The following is a 15,104-nucleotide window of genomic DNA, read 5'->3' as shown; positions in this document are numbered from 1 at the left end:
GCCCAATGCCATGGCAAGCAAGCAGCAGCAAACACTTGATGGCAGCCTCATGGATTGAACATCATGATCATCATCATACGTGTGTATTGGCCCAGCATGTAGTGGCAGCATCAGAGCCCAGCCAGGACCCCACTCAGACTGCCCCAGAGGCAAGGAAGCACTCTGGCATGGCATGGGCCCAGCATGTAGTGGCAGCATCAGAGCCCAGCCAGGACCCCACTCAGACTGCCCCAGAGGCAAGGAAGCACTCTGGCATGGCATGGGCCCAGCATGTAGTGGCAGCATCGCATCAGAACCCTGGACCCCACTCAGACTGCCCCAGAGGCAAGGAAGCACTCTGGAAGGCACCTGTTCAAAAACCACCTGCAAGACGCATGCAATGCAACGCAACACACAGCAGCAATTTCTTTACTGGGCATGGGCATGAAGACACAAGTTTTACAACAGTACATCTCCTCTCCAAGGTTCCCTCCCTCCTCCCCACACCCAAATGCATTTCAGAATAGGGGTGTCCCTATTTAAAACCGCCAGCTAGGGAGAGAAAGGGGCAACAAAAGGTGCACAATCGCACACGCACTAACCCCTCTTCTTCCGGTCCTTCTCCTGCCGCTCACTGCTGGTCACGGATTCGCCGCCGCCAGCCAGCCACCCTGGGCTGAGACACAGCAGGGCGGCCGCACGAGGCACACAGGCAACCGGGGTAGTTCAACAACGATGGAGGGGCAGAAGTGAGGAGACAACACTATTTGTGTCGCTCAACTCACCCCCAAGCAGAGACAAAATCAACCAAAAACTATAAAAAGAAAAAAAAAACCGATGGCAGCCGCCAGGTGGGTAGGCTACTGTGTGCGGCTGCAGCTGTGGGAGAGGAGGTGGAAAGTGAAGGGGAGCAGAGAGAGAAAAGACTAAGAGAGAGAGAAAAGAGAGGGGGGGCAGGGACAAAGAGAAAGAGAGGAGAGAGAGAGAAAAGAAAGAGAGAGAGAGGAGAAAGAGAGATGATAGAGAGAAAGAGGAGAGAGGAGAAGCGCAGCGCAGCAGGGAGGGGGGATTCAGGTGTGGGGGGAGGACACAGCAGTAGCAGCGGTCCAAAGAGGTGGGGGGAGCAGAGAGGGTGTGTGTGGTTGGGGGCTAGTGTGTGGCAGGGGGCCTGGGGTAAGTGGAGAGAGTCGGGGGCAAGGAGGAAAAGAGGTGGGGTGGGGGGAGCAGAGAGGGTGTGTGTGGTTGGGGGCTAGTGTGTGGCAGGGGGCCTGGGGTAAGTGGAGAGAGTCGGGGGCAAGGAGAAAAAGAGGTGGGGTGGGGGGAGCAGAGAGGGTGTGTGTGGTTGGGGGCTAGTGTGTGGCAGGGGGCCTGGGGTAAGTGGAGAGAGTCGGGGGCAAGGAGAAAAAGAGGTGGGGTGGGGGGAGCAGAGAGGGTGTGTGTGGTTGGGGCTAGTGTGTGGCAGGGGGCCTGGGGTAAGTGGAGAGAGTCGGGGGCAAGGAGGAAAAGAGGTGGGGTGGGGGGAGCAGAGAGGCTGTGTGTGGTTGGGGGCTAGTGTGTGGCAGGGGGCCTGGGGTAAGTGGAGAGAGTCGGGGGCAAGGAGAAAAAGAGGTGGGGTGGGGGGAGCAGAGAGGGTGTGTGTGGTTGGGGGCTAGTGTGTGGCAGGGGGCCTGGGGTAAGTGGAGAGAGTCGGGGGCAAGGAGAAAAAGAGGTGGGGTGGGGGGAGCAGAGAGGGTGTGTGTGGTTGGGGCTAGTGTGTGGCAGGGGGCCTGGGGTAAGTGGAGAGAGTCGGGGGCAAGGAGGAAAAGAGGTGGGGTGGGGGGAGCAGAGAGGCTGTGTGTGGTTGGGGGCTAGTGTGTGGCAGGGGGCCTGGGGTAAGTGGAGAGAGTCGGGGGCAAGGAGAAAAAGAGGTGGGGTGGGGGGAGCAGAGAGGGTGTGTGTGGTTGGGGCTAGTGTGTGGCAGGGGGCCTGGGGTAAGTGGAGAGAGTCAGGGGCAAGGAGGAAAAGAGGTGGGGTGGGGGGAGCAGAGAGGGTGTGTGTGGTTGGGGGCTAGTGTGTGGCAGGGGGCCTGGGGTGAGTGGAGAGAGTCAGGGGCAAGGAGAAAAAGAGGTGGGGTGGGGGGAGCAGAGAGGGTGTGTGTGGTTGGGGGCTAGTGTGTGGCAGAGGGGTGTTGGGGGGAAGGGGAGGGGGCAACAACAAACAGCAAAGGAGAAACTGGAACAACTCGGGCAGCAGCAGCGATTAGGCTGGATGGGGTGGTTGGGGGAGGAGCTGGGCCTGGGCTAGGGTAGGGTCTGGGAGGAGGGAGGGTGGGGGGGGCAGGCAGGGGGGGGGAGGAGGAGGAGGAGGGTAGCAAAATATATAAAGCAATATATATCAAGAGAACACAAGCCAGAAGTTTAAAAAAAAATTAAAAGAAAGTCTATAACCAGCAGAAAAAACTTGGGGGTGGGGGTGTGGGGAGGGGGAACCAAACACAGACTCTGAGGGGGGCCACTAAGTGAACAGAGACAATGAAACCACAATTGCTGCAAATTAATAATAGCAAATGAATAAGTGGAACCAAGCAAAGAAAACTGGACTCGGTTTGGCAGCAGCAAACTTGGGAGAAGGCTGGATGGGGTGGGGTTGGGGTGGGGTGTGGTTGGACTTGGAGGGGCAAGTTTGGAGCAGGGAACCAAAACTGATTATATGGGACAACAAGAAACAACAACAGAATCCTCTGGGGGTGGGGGGGAGGGATTCAGGGAACCAACTCGCAGGGCAGCAGCAGTCAGCAGAAACAAACAAAATGGTACAATTTAAGCAAAACCAGCAAGCAATATATAACTGAAACCAATGGAATGCAATGTGAAAATCAAAAAGTTGGACAACAACAAGGCAGGACAAAGAGCAATAATTAATGGAAGAAGATTTAAAGCAATGAGGATGCAGTGGGTGGGAGTGGGGGAGGGGGAGGGTAGGCCCAAAGGATGAGAAGGGAAAGGGGGGGGAGGGGGGGGGAGAAAAGCAGACAGACAAGGAACAGGGAAAATTGGGGGAAATTAAGAAGAAAGTAAAGTGAAGTAACACACAGTATACAGACAAGAGACAGACAGAGAGAGGAGACACACAGAGAGTCACAAAGGGCAGGTGGACAAAGGATTAGACAGAGCACACACAGAGAGACACAGGACACAGTCAGGACTCACAGAGACACCAGAGCAGCCAGCAAAGGGCAAGCAGGTCTCAGAGATGATCCCACAACTGCAGCCAAGAGAAGTTTCCAGAGAAGAGGCTTGGGTTTATATAGGTTTGAAATTCCCTCCTTTGGGAGCCCCCACCTTTGCACTCCCCCCACGGCCAACAGGGTGCCAGCTCTCAACAGTGCAACAGCCAAGCAGCCTACCAGACCAAAGGACTCATTCTGGCCAATCAAGGATCAATAGCGCAGCCAATACAATGCCTGGAAATAGCATCACAAAATGGATGCAAGGAGGAGCAAAAGTTTCGGGAAGGAGACACAAAATGGAGGACACACTTTAAAGAGACACTGAGTGAGACTCAATTTCATTCCCGAACCGGCTCGAATTCGGTCCGGCTCGGTCCCCGGGAGGGCCCGATTCGGTCCGGGATCGAGCCGCCGGATCCGGACCGGTTCGGACGAACCGGTCCGGATCCGAACCGAACCGCACATCCCTATCTAACATCTGCAGTGACAAGTGCTCTCTTTCAGGCTTTCCTTCTTCTCTCTTCTCCAGCAGAAAAACAGCCTGGAGGCTAAAGGTCTAATCTCATTGCTGATCCTGCATTTGGGAGGAGGCCTGCTATGTAGGGGGCCTCTTCATTCTCTTTCCCTGAAGTATCAGCAGGGATGGATTGCCCTGGGTGGAGGTCTGATACAGAGCTCTCATGATATAAAGGTGGTCTCCTTGGGTTCTTCTGCCAGAGTACAAGCAAGGCTGGAAGGTCCTGGGAGGTGGCCTGATATGGAGGCTGCCTTTTTTGGTTCTTTCCTGTCATGCTGGAAAGAACCTGGAAGGTCCTATGGAGGCTGCCTTTTTTGGTTCTTTCCTGTCATGCTCTACAGAGAGCCACCCCCACGGCTTTTCTTCCTGCAAAGGAAATGGAGGTGCCACCTCCTAGCTGTTCCCCCAGGGCCAAATTGGTCAATCAGTTTGACTCTGCCTGGATCTAAGCTTCCAGCTGCTGCTTTGGCTCCTGGTGGAAAATAAGAGGGCTGGAGAATAACATTTGGCCTCGAACTTGGGCCTTCCAGCTGTTGTTTGATTACAGCTTCCATAGTCCCCAGTAGTCGCAGTAGCCTATAGTCAGGGTTGATGGGGACTCTAGCCAAACAGCAGCTGGAGGGCTGGAGTTGTGCAGCCCTGCCCTAAATCAAGCTTCCTCTTCTGCATCACCATTCCATCCTCTTCCACACGGGGCAGATCTCTCTTCAGGGCCAAAATCCAGCCTCCTAGCCGTACATGTTGGGGCAGACAAGCTCTGTATGAGCCTCCTGGCAAGGAACTGTCTATCTTGAGCTCCATCTTGAAACTCTCAAACATCTCTTGGCCCTGAGTGGACTGGCCAAGAGAATCTTTTCTGTAGCTGAGTTTGACCCAAAGACCTTTTTACCCAACTCTACCCAAAGAATATTCAAAGCAAGACAAATGTATTTTCTTTAAAATAAAACACTTTATTTTTTAAACAATAAATATGCAAGTTTTATTGCTGTTCTATCTCTACATCGTATTAAAACAAATATTTAATATTTTAAATATATATACATAGCATTTTATTGCTACTCATGTAAATAGTAGCACAGTTGTCTCTTTTAATTTGCCTTCCCTTTCTTCCTCAGCAACGTCCAGCTCCCTTGGAGGAACCACGATCCCCATAGTGGCTTCCACCCTGGCCAGTCTGCTCCTTAGCCGCCTCAGTTGTCCCCTCAGTGCCTTGAAGCTTTGTACACATTCCTGGCAGCTGCGGAGGTCTCTTTGGCCTTGAAGGAGAGAAAAAAAAAGGGTGAAGGGGCCTTTCCTCCACCACGTCAGTCCCTGCACGGACTTCTAGTCCCCTTCCATGCCCAGCACAGACTCCTCCTCTCTGTCTTGAAAATCCTCCATGGCTATGTATCCCCCGGTGAACTTGCACCCCGTCAGGTTGATTTTTTGCTCTTCCAGCTTCTCTGTCTTCAGGAGCCACCTGAAGGTCTCCTGCTCTCTAAAACAACTCTTTCTCTTCTCTCTCGCTGACCCTTGGGTCTGGAACAGCCACTCAGATGTGGCCCTTCATCTCTCTCCTATCCTTCCAATGGTACCTGAAAACCCACCTCCACTCTGCAGCCTTTGGCTTAATGCCTCAGTAGAGGCAGCTCCATCGGCTTGAACTTAATGCCCCTTATGCTTTCCTCTCCCTTTCCTCCTCTTCCTCACTTCTCTCTCCAAAGCCAAACTTTAGACTGTATGCTCCTGGTGGCAGGGAACCTTTGCCCATGTACATTGATGACACTATAAGGAGGATTTGCAATATGCACAATTGTATATCATCCTCCTTGGTTTCCTGTTTCATCTCAGCTTAAACTCAAAAGGGCTGATATTTGTTTTCCTTTTAGCATTCATATTCTGCTCTTCCTCAAGCAGCTCAGGGAGGTTTATGCATGGTTATTTTTTCCTCACAATAACCCTAAGAGGTAAGTTAGGCTGTGGGACAAGTGACTGGCCCAAAGTCACCCAGAGAGTTTCATGACTGGATGAGAATTCAAACCTGGGTCTCCCTGGTCCTAAGGAGCTGCGGCTGAAATACATACACATCTTTCCCCCACTTGCCCCCACCTCAGCTTCCCTCTCCTTCCTCTATTGTATCCCTGCCTCTCTTTTTAGACTATAAGTTTTTTAGATTGTAAAATCACAATGAGGATGGAAAAGGTAGAGGTTATGGAGTGCTGCCTCTGTGAGACTTACAGCGGACCTGGATCTCTACCAAACTCTGCAGAGTTTCATTTACGTTGCTGAGGTCCGGCTCCAGAGGAGGTGGGGAAGGAGGAGGAGGTGGAGAGGGATGCAGGAGGAGGGAAGAGGTGGAGGTAGAGGGTGGGATGGAGGCAACCTCCAGGGAGGCAGAGGACAATGATGACTCAGACCCAGAGGGCTGGAGAAGTGCAGCAGGGTCTGCAGGAACATCTGCAAGAGAAGAAGCAGCAGGAGGTCAGCTGCAAAGGCTGACATCCTACCACACCCACCATCACTTGCCCCCTCACTGCTCACTCTGAGAAGCTGCTTGGATTACAGGCACAGGAGCTTGGACACATGAAAGACAGAAAACGAAGGAACACTTCAGCAAGCACTGACAGCCCACTCACAGGCCTCCCCTCTGAAATCTTAGATGCAGACTCAAATCAAGCATTTCAACATGAAATAAACAGAGCAAAAGAGCTGTTCTTAGCCCAGCAGCAATTTCAGGGGCATGCTGTGAACATACCTTCCCTTTCCCACCGCTGCAACCGAACTTCTGGCATGGAGGGTTCCTCAGTGAGATCTTCCTCCAGGATGTCATTGGTCATATGAGGTGCTGGAAGAGGTTCTGGCACGGAGGGTTCTTCAGTGAGCTCTTTCTCCAGAGTGTCCCCCAAAACATTGGGGAGTCCCCCAGAAAATGGTGCAGCATGGGTTGGGTTTCTGGGATGACCTGAAAGAGAGGAAATAAAGCAGGAATCAGGAAATGATCGTGGCTTGTAGGCCTGATAAAAATGGCCTCCCTTTTCTGCCTAGGTTAGCCAGCTGGGAAGTAGCCTGGGATTGTGGGTGAGGTGGGCCAAGCAAGGAAACAAGCAAGGAATGAAGAGGAGTACATTGCATAACACTGACTGGCAAGACAGCCCTCACCAAGTACATTTCAGAAGGGAGTGCAATGGCCAGGCTCTGCCTGCTGTATATACAAGTGCAGCTGCCTTCTACCAAGTCATGCTCTTGGCTCTCTTTGCCCTACTCTGGCTGGCAGCCACTCTTGGGCAGAAGCCTTTTCCTAGCTAGCTAAGATGCTTTAACAGAAGATGATGAAGTCTCAACAGGAGACCTTGTGCGTGCAAAGCAATTGTTCCACTACTGGGCTATGGGCTCTCCCTTCTGTGTGAGGAAAGAAGCTTCTCCTTTGAGCAGAATGGGAGCTGATGGTTGACATGGACTATCTCTGGTTCACGAACCAACCCCCAGTTACAGCCTCTTGGCCTAGTGGGGTGGGGGGTCTTGAAAATCTGCCTGGATGCCATAAGCAGGAAGCATAGCTCTGATCTCAGGAATGCAGGCCTGGCTGCTAGAGGTAGAAAACTGTGGTTGGAGAAAAAAAGAGTCTCCTTGGTCCGAGCTCAGAGCACATTGGCCAGGAAATGTTGCCCTTGTTTTCAGGTGATCCTCCAGTTCCATCTTGACCCATGTCATTGTCAAAAAATGAGATAGTTGGAAACAATTAGCTTCCTCTTCTTGAAGGCAGGGAGAAACAGACCCAGAGGGTGTCTTGGGGCTGGGTGTGGGCAAAGGGTTCTTGCAGGACTTTTTCAAAAGTGCACAACCTCTAAAGGAGAATGACCAAACCTACCTGCCTGCTGCCACAGCCCTTTCCCCATCTCCTCTTCGAATGGAGGATAGCTAGATGTGACTCACAGGGCCCCCCCTCCAGTCTCCTCTAACACTTTCGGCTGCATCAACAGCAAAGGATAGAGGTGGCTGAACCTGCCCTCCTGCTATCCATCCATCGGATGGATGTCTGCCCATCTCTCTCCATTGTCTAAGAGAAACAGTTCTCCAAGGAGGCTGTCCCTGGGGGGCTGGGGAGCCCTGAGGAGAAGCAGGCACTCTCATCATCCACTTACCTGTCAGTGCCCCCTCTTCATCTTCATCCCTGCAGAGATAAGGAGAAATATTCTTAGTAGCAAATCACAGGAAAGAGAGGGTCTCCTCCCCCAGTAATACTAGGGGTATTACTAGTATTACTAGGGTTATTACTAGTATGTGCCCTCCCTCTAATTTTAATTCACATGCAGCCAAGTATGTCCTCTCCCATAATCCTTATAGGTGGCCCTGCTAATTTTGGATGATTCCATAGTTGGGAGCAGTGAATGTAATTGCTGTTGAATGTCACTCACTGCATTTTGCTCAGAGTATTTTTCATTGAGGATTGACTGGTTGTGGCGGGGCGGGGGGTGGGCCTGCTCTCGTAGTTCACAGTCATGAGGCCAGCTTTCCCACCCCTCTCCAGTGTAGTTTCCCCACTTTTTAAAAAGCCCCCCCCACAAAGGGACACATACATGCTGTTTTGTGTTTTAAATAGGAGGGAGGCAGCCTGCCAAAGGTATCAAGGGGACAGTTGACGAAATTGGCATTTGATTCAGCAGCCAATTATTGCATCCTGAACATGGAAAGGAGATGGGCTCACCTTGATGAGGCAATATATGCCACACCTGGGTTTGGGCTATGTCTGAATACCTCCTGCTCATCACTCCCCCCCATCCCTTCAGCTGGCCACACCAGAGCCAAAAGCATTAAGAGGAGTCAAGGGTAGAGAAGAGAGCAACTCACTTTGGTTCTGCCTCTGGGTGAGACCTATGGGAACATGAAAGAAGAAAAGGTTAGGCATGTTCTTGGACATAACATGGGGGTGCTGGGGAGCAGCTTTTGAAGTCAGCTTCAACTGGTGGGCAGGATTTCCCCACAACCCCCCAAGTGGGCCCACAGGAGCCAGCCAGTAGCTCCTGAGTGATACAGCTTCACCGGTCTAGGACCTCCAAGCTTAAGAAACACAGTGGAAATCAGCCAAGCAGGTGACCTTTGAGGGCCGCCTGCATTTCAAGGAGAAGCTGTGTGGTGTGAATAGTCGTGGTGAACTTGTGACCACTGAAGTTCCCACAGGGAGCACAAACACATGTGAACACAGCAGGCTGGGCTTCAGTTCTCTGCCCAGACAGGCTAAAACAACGGAAGGGCATCTTTAAAAACCAAGTCCACACCGCCATTAGATTTTGCTTCACCCACCATGCCAGAGACTTACCTGCAGGCCACACATGACCAACAGCCACCCATCTTGACAACTAAGTTGTTAAGCTGCTAATAAACTGGCAGCCGAAGACAGCCAATTTATTGAAGATGCTTCAGCTAATCTAAAACGCTGCCAATTGAGCCTGCTGCAGAATCTTCGGTTTCCAAGGGGAACCATGATGGCAGAATTCTGTGGCTGACTGTGAAGTCACAAGTTACTGTTACTGGTCATGCTGGCTCTGGTTTGAATCCAAACACTGTCTTGGGGGTGCAGCTCAAAGTGTCAGAGCACCAGGGTTGAGTCATCCCAGTCCTGCCCTCCCTGCTCCCCACATGTCACTTTCTATTCATTTGACTTTCCCCTTTTGTTAACAAATTCTGAAGGAAGGGGATAGGGATGGGCTGGATAGAGGTGGGCTGGATAGGGGTGCTTGTGGATAGGGGTGGATAGGGGTGGGCTGCAGCTTGTGGATAGGGGTGGGCTGCAGCTGCTGCTTGTACAGTTGGACACAAAGTTTATAATTAGCCTTGCATGAGTCCTCTGTAACATGTAGGAGGGCAAAGGCAACAGCCACATCCATTGCATGTCCCCAGCTAATTTCCCACCTAATCACTTAGATTAGGTTTCCACCTAATCACTTGCTGAAGTCCTTTAGCTAGGAAATTCCTCTAAATCACATTCAGCACTGAGGCCCGTCTCTGTTCAGAATACACAAAAAGAAAGCCAGTTAACTTATGGAACTCACCACCTCTAAATGCGGTGATGACCACTGGCTTAGATGGGGTTGAAAGGGGGTTAGAAACATTCATGGGGGAGGAGAGATCCCTCTGTGGCTATTAGTCATGATGGCTATAGAGAACCTCCAGGTGCACAGGCAGAATCCCAGATGCTGGGGACATGAAATGGGTGCGGCTCTTGCCTTTGCATTCTTACATGTTACAGAGGAAGCATGCAGGTTTATTATAAACTTTGTGTCCAACTGCACAAGCAGCGGCTGCAGCCCACCCCTACCCACAAGCATCCCCTTCCTTCAGAATTTGCTTACAGAAGGAAAAAGGCGAATGAATCGAAAGTGACCGAGAGGGAGGGAGGGGAAATAAGGAGGACAAAGAAAGAGGGGAAGCACAAAAAATGAAGATGGCCCACAAAGAATGAGAGGGCGCAACAGAAGGCTGTAATGTACTTTTTGTATAAGGTTATGACAATGGAAAGCAAACAATTATCCCCGCCCCCTCTGATTCTTCTTAGGAAACAACCCACATCCTTATTAAACTCAATAGGCCCAACGGTACAAAATCTTAGTTTCTGCTGCACATAGTTTGATGCACTGCACATTAAAATGAACATTGGACAAAGGGACCTCCTCTCTGTCCTCTCAAAAGACCCACCATGGTAGCTCATGGCCCCACAGGGGATGGATGAATCCCGCTAAGGATGCTATTCTTACATTTTTAGGCATTCTAACGATTGCCAGAGACTCTAGAAAGGACCACAAAAACCAAAAGAGTTTAAAAGTGAAGAACACTAAAAGCTGACAATATCAAGAAGCAAAAGTGCAGAAAATAATGCTATTTCCTTTAGGAAAGTAGAAAGTCAGTAAATAAGATTAAAGTAATTTTCTGTAGCATGACAAAGCCAAAGTGGTGAGAATGAAGAAGAGAACTGATGGGCTTAAAAATCTAGGCACCATGAGAGAACAAAACACTTAAAAGCTTGGAAAAAATGAAAGGAGGGAGTTCAAATGTAGTTTAAGGGTCAAGAATAATGCCAGAGCGAATCAAGCACAAGCTTCTTATGACTGAGGAGGACCAGAACCCCAGAACCAGAACTGACTCTGACTGCGAGAGAGAGGGAGAAGATACTAAGAAAATAACGGGGCATAGCAGGACCAATAGTTTTAAGAAAAGAGAAAGAAATAGGATTTGAAAACTAAACAGTAGACTTGGGCAAAGGCAGATGTCTCAACAAAATTGCTAGGAGGGAAAGCAGGAAGGAATAGTCCATCATCTTAATAATGGCTTACAACCAACTACAGCTGTTGACTATATTGCACAGCTTTTGCAATATCTTCTAATAGTTCCATGTACAGTAGAAGCCTGCAGTCAAAGAATTGGCTGGTTGGCTCAAATCCGTTTGAGAAATACAGCCCCAGCATTCCCACTGCTTCTTGGCCCTCATTGCCTTTCCTTGCAGGGTTCATACAATCATTGAGTTTGACAGATGGCTGCCATGTGTAGGGGTCTGTGCAAATGGTTCGTGCTGAACCGGTTTACTTCGAACCAGAGCTGGTTGGGAGGCTTGATCATGGACAGAACTGCATAAAATCCATGAATTGCATTTTTAGGATCCATGATCGAACTGAACCAGGCCCTGTTTGGGAGAACAAGTTTGGCACGATGAGGGGTGGCCAAGCGGGGCGAAGAGAGAGAAAATAAGCTGCTTACGCTGCTGGTGCCAGCACTAGTGCTCCACTCACCCTCAGTGCAGCCCCAAGCATGCTACTCACTCCTTTGCTGAGCCACTGCCAAACCGACAGCTTGGTAAAGGAGTTAGCATCACACTGCTAACTCATGTTCCGAATGTGCTACTGCCCAATCAGGAAATCCTTTAATTAATTAATTAGTTAGTTAATTAAGCTAGCCTAAGTGCAGAACTTTGTATTTCTCTCTGTCGAATTTCATTTTGTAGTTGCATTATTTCCCAGTAGCAGCTGGTGAATACTGCTCCAAGGGGTGTTGAGGGCAGTCAAATATCACTTTAAACAGCAGCAAACCTACCCATCGCCAGTACCTGGAATGCTGTGTGGGGTGAAGGCACCTCACCCAGATTCCTGTAGAGAGCCCCTTCTGCTCAGTTTACCTCCTCACATGTAACACCATTTCAAGTGATATTTTCCACCTTGGAGCAGTGCTTACTGGTAGGGATATGTGAAACAATTTGGGTTCAAAATGATTTGTACCCGAATCTGGTTGATTCGAGTGGTTTGTAGACAAACCAAATCACCCCTGTCCTCAATAGCCCAGATTCAGGTACAAAACAAAACACCCTCTATTTGGATCTGAAAAAATCAGGGATTCAGACCTCCATTTTGTGGCCAGAGTGGGTTGGGTGGTAGTGCCCAGTGAGTGGAAGCTACCACCCAAATTTCAAATAAATTGGGCAAAGGGGTGATTTTAAAAGAATTTTTGCCGTTTATGCATCTTTAAGTTTTTCCCCATAGGGAATAATGGTGATTTCAGCAGCCTTAGTTATAACTCCCCAGGGGGTGGTGGCACCAGGGTGGCCCAGAGTGGGTCGTGGTGGGTGGTATTGCCCCAATGGGTGAAAGGAAGCTACCACCCAGATTTCAAATAAATAGGGCAAAAGAGTGATTTTTCAAAAATTTTTGAAGTTGGCATGTCTTTGGGGCAGATTTTGGGCAGAAAGGGGGTTTCGGGGCAGATGAGTGAGTTGGGTGGTATTGCCCCAATGGATGCTTGCTACTATCCAGATTTCAAAGAAATTTGTGAAGGGTGATGTTTAAAGAATTTCTGGATTTCGCACCTCTTCAAGTTTCTCCCCATTGGGAATAATGGGGATTTCAGCAGCCCCATAACTCCACTTGGGGGGCATCAGGGTGGCCCAGAGTGAGTGGTGGCGTAGTGCACATAGGGTGCCAACCACCCTCATACCCACAAGCCCATGGGGCTCTGGATTTTGTTGTTTCTGAGGTGTTCTGGGAGTAGATTCTCTGGTCGCAAATGAGAGTGGATTCATTATTTGTCATTGAAAATGAATCCACTCTCATTTGCTACCAGAGAATCTACTCTCAGAACACCTCAGAAACAACAGAACCCAGGGACTTTTAACTAAGGCTGATGAAATCCCCATTATTCCTTATGGGGAAAAGCTTAAAGATGTGTAAACTTCAAAAATTCTTTAAAAACCACCCCTTTGCCCAATTTCTTTGAAATTTGGGTGGTAGCTTCAACCCATTGGACACTATCACCCACCCCAATCTTTTGGCCCCAGGACCCTTTTTAAGCCACCTGGCTAGGTTGACTCTTTATATGGCTCACTTCCCTTCCATAGCTTCCCCTTCCCCTCCATTCTGGATCATTCATTCTTCATTCTTCCCCTTCCCCTCCATTCTGGAGGGTGGCATAGCTGTGAAGCATATAGACCAAAGGAGCCCCCTTTTCTCTAGTGGCATTGTTGGAGGTCTCAACAACTTGCCTGAAGCGGAATGTGCAGTCTTGTGAGAGTCCTCTTAGCCAACAGAAAGTATCTCCTATGTGGAGTAGCAGGAAGAAATTCAAGGAACAACAGGTCTTAAAACGCAACTGTATTGTGACAACATGGAAGATGAAGTTCTGCAGAAGCTCCACCCCAAACTACTGCTCCCAAAATTATATGAGTTCCTAATGCTCACTTCTGCAAAGAACACTATAGGGCAGGAGCAGACAACCCAAGGCACTCCAGCTGTTGTTGAACTACAGCTCCAATCATCCCCAGCCTCAATGAATGTGGATGAGAGTGATGGGAATTGTAGTTCAGCAATAGCTTGAGTGCCTCAGGTTGCCTACCCCTGCTTCAGGGGAAAATGCACAAAACAGCATCCAAGCTCCACTGTCAAATGCTGAGCTCTTTCCAATCCTGATATTAAAAAGTAGGGTTTTAACATTTGTGCATCTTCCCCACATCCACTTTTGATGGCCATGCCCAAGAATAATCTCCAAAGAATGTGGCAACCCTACGTGAGAGCTATCCCACCTGGGGTTATATCATCTGCAGATTTGGGGTGGTAGTAGTAGTAATTGTTGTAGTAGTAGTAATTGTTGTAGTCATCTCCCTGGAAGAGAACTGTGGAAGAGGACACCCCCTGTTTTGTACCTGGATTAAGAACAAGAAAGCCAAATTAAGAATTGAGCTCTGGCAGCTAGAGCTGCCTGCCCTACAGCACAACGTTGAAAATTGCTCTTACAATTGCTCTTGAAAATGAGTGCTGGAGAAATCCGATTTGTCAGATTGTACAACTTTTCACCTCTAAAGACTGCAAAGGACAGTTGCCAACTGCAGTCAGTTTGGGAATGCTTGTAAACATCAATAATGCTAGCTGAAAAGCCTTTCAATGAAAACATTGCCAAATAAATTACATTGAGTACTGAACTGCAATTACCTATGTTGACTATGGTGAATCATCTGATCTGGAGATATTTAGGGCTTCAAGAATTAAAATGCCTTAATCTGTAAGCATGACACACATTGACAAACCTGTGATAAAACAACATCATATCAGCAGAGCCTCCTCGTTAAAGAAAGCGTACATTACATTACATTAGGCTCTGTAGGAAAATTAATAACATTCTGAATTAATTATAACTCAAAAGAGCAAGAATAACTCTCTGGTAAGCAAACAGATGAATTGAGGGAGGGCCTAATTAGAAACACTTTACTGCTCATAGGGAAAAATACACTTCAGAACATCAACCCACGGGCTCACACTCATTCCTCTATTATTCATGTTCCAGAGACTTCTGCATCTTGCCTGACTAGGAGAGTTGGTGGTGGAGAGATTTCTAGCGTGGGACTGTCAGACAACTGGGAGCTTGTTAAAGGCTGCTGCATAGTAGCCAGGGGGCATTGGTAGATTCCAGAGAGGTGATCTACCCCCCACTGTGCAGCTATGCCCAACTTAGGGCATGCCAGTAACCATATCATTTTCCATCTAGGCTCTGCCAGCTGGGCCATTAATTATTCAGCTGAAAATGGAGGCAAGGGAAATTAGTGATGGGTGATTGCCCCTTGACTTGATTTGGAATCAGACCAGCATTTATGAATTTTCATGGGAATTTCTGGAATACGTTAATCATTTTCTGAGTGCATCCATGGAGACCAGAACTGTGCCACCGGGCTGGTGGGGGGAGCGTCTGGGTTTCGAAGAGTGGCTGACACTGACAGATCAGTAAGCACCTACTTTTAAAGGTGTCCTCTCACCGTCCTCCTCACCCCGGCCACCCTTAGAATCCTTTTAAAGCCAGATTCCCCTTTGTTGTAAAGGGGAATCCTCATTGGAGGTTTTGCCCAGAGGGAAGCCTTTATGGCGCTTACAACCAAAACATTTGAGTTCCGATTAT

The 15,104-nt window shown here is 49.2% G+C and overlaps 1 protein-coding gene across 1 annotated transcript; it reads right to left on the bottom strand.

Moving 5' to 3' along the window:
- Positions 1-4,633: 4,633 nt before the first annotated feature.
- LOC128349191 (forkhead box protein C1-like) lies at positions 4,634-9,306 on the bottom strand. The gene is made up of 6 exons (XM_053305217.1): positions 9,001-9,306; positions 8,532-8,555; positions 7,826-7,854; positions 6,439-6,645; positions 5,922-6,140; positions 4,634-4,960 (listed from the first exon to the last, which is right to left on the bottom strand). Exons 1-6 carry the CDS (start codon positions 9,030-9,032, stop codon positions 4,764-4,766), a joined length of 708 nt encoding a protein of 235 aa, XP_053161192.1. The 5' UTR covers positions 9,033-9,306; the 3' UTR covers positions 4,634-4,763.
- Positions 9,307-15,104: the final 5,798 nt, after the last annotated feature.

The sequence above is a fragment of the Hemicordylus capensis genome, chromosome 3 (genome assembly GCF_027244095.1).
Source record: "Hemicordylus capensis ecotype Gifberg chromosome 3, rHemCap1.1.pri, whole genome shotgun sequence".
NCBI classification, from domain to species: domain Eukaryota; kingdom Metazoa; phylum Chordata; class Lepidosauria; order Squamata; family Cordylidae; genus Hemicordylus; species Hemicordylus capensis.
Note: the sequence above shows the minus strand (reverse complement) of the source record. Positions and strands in the feature narration are given on the sequence as shown.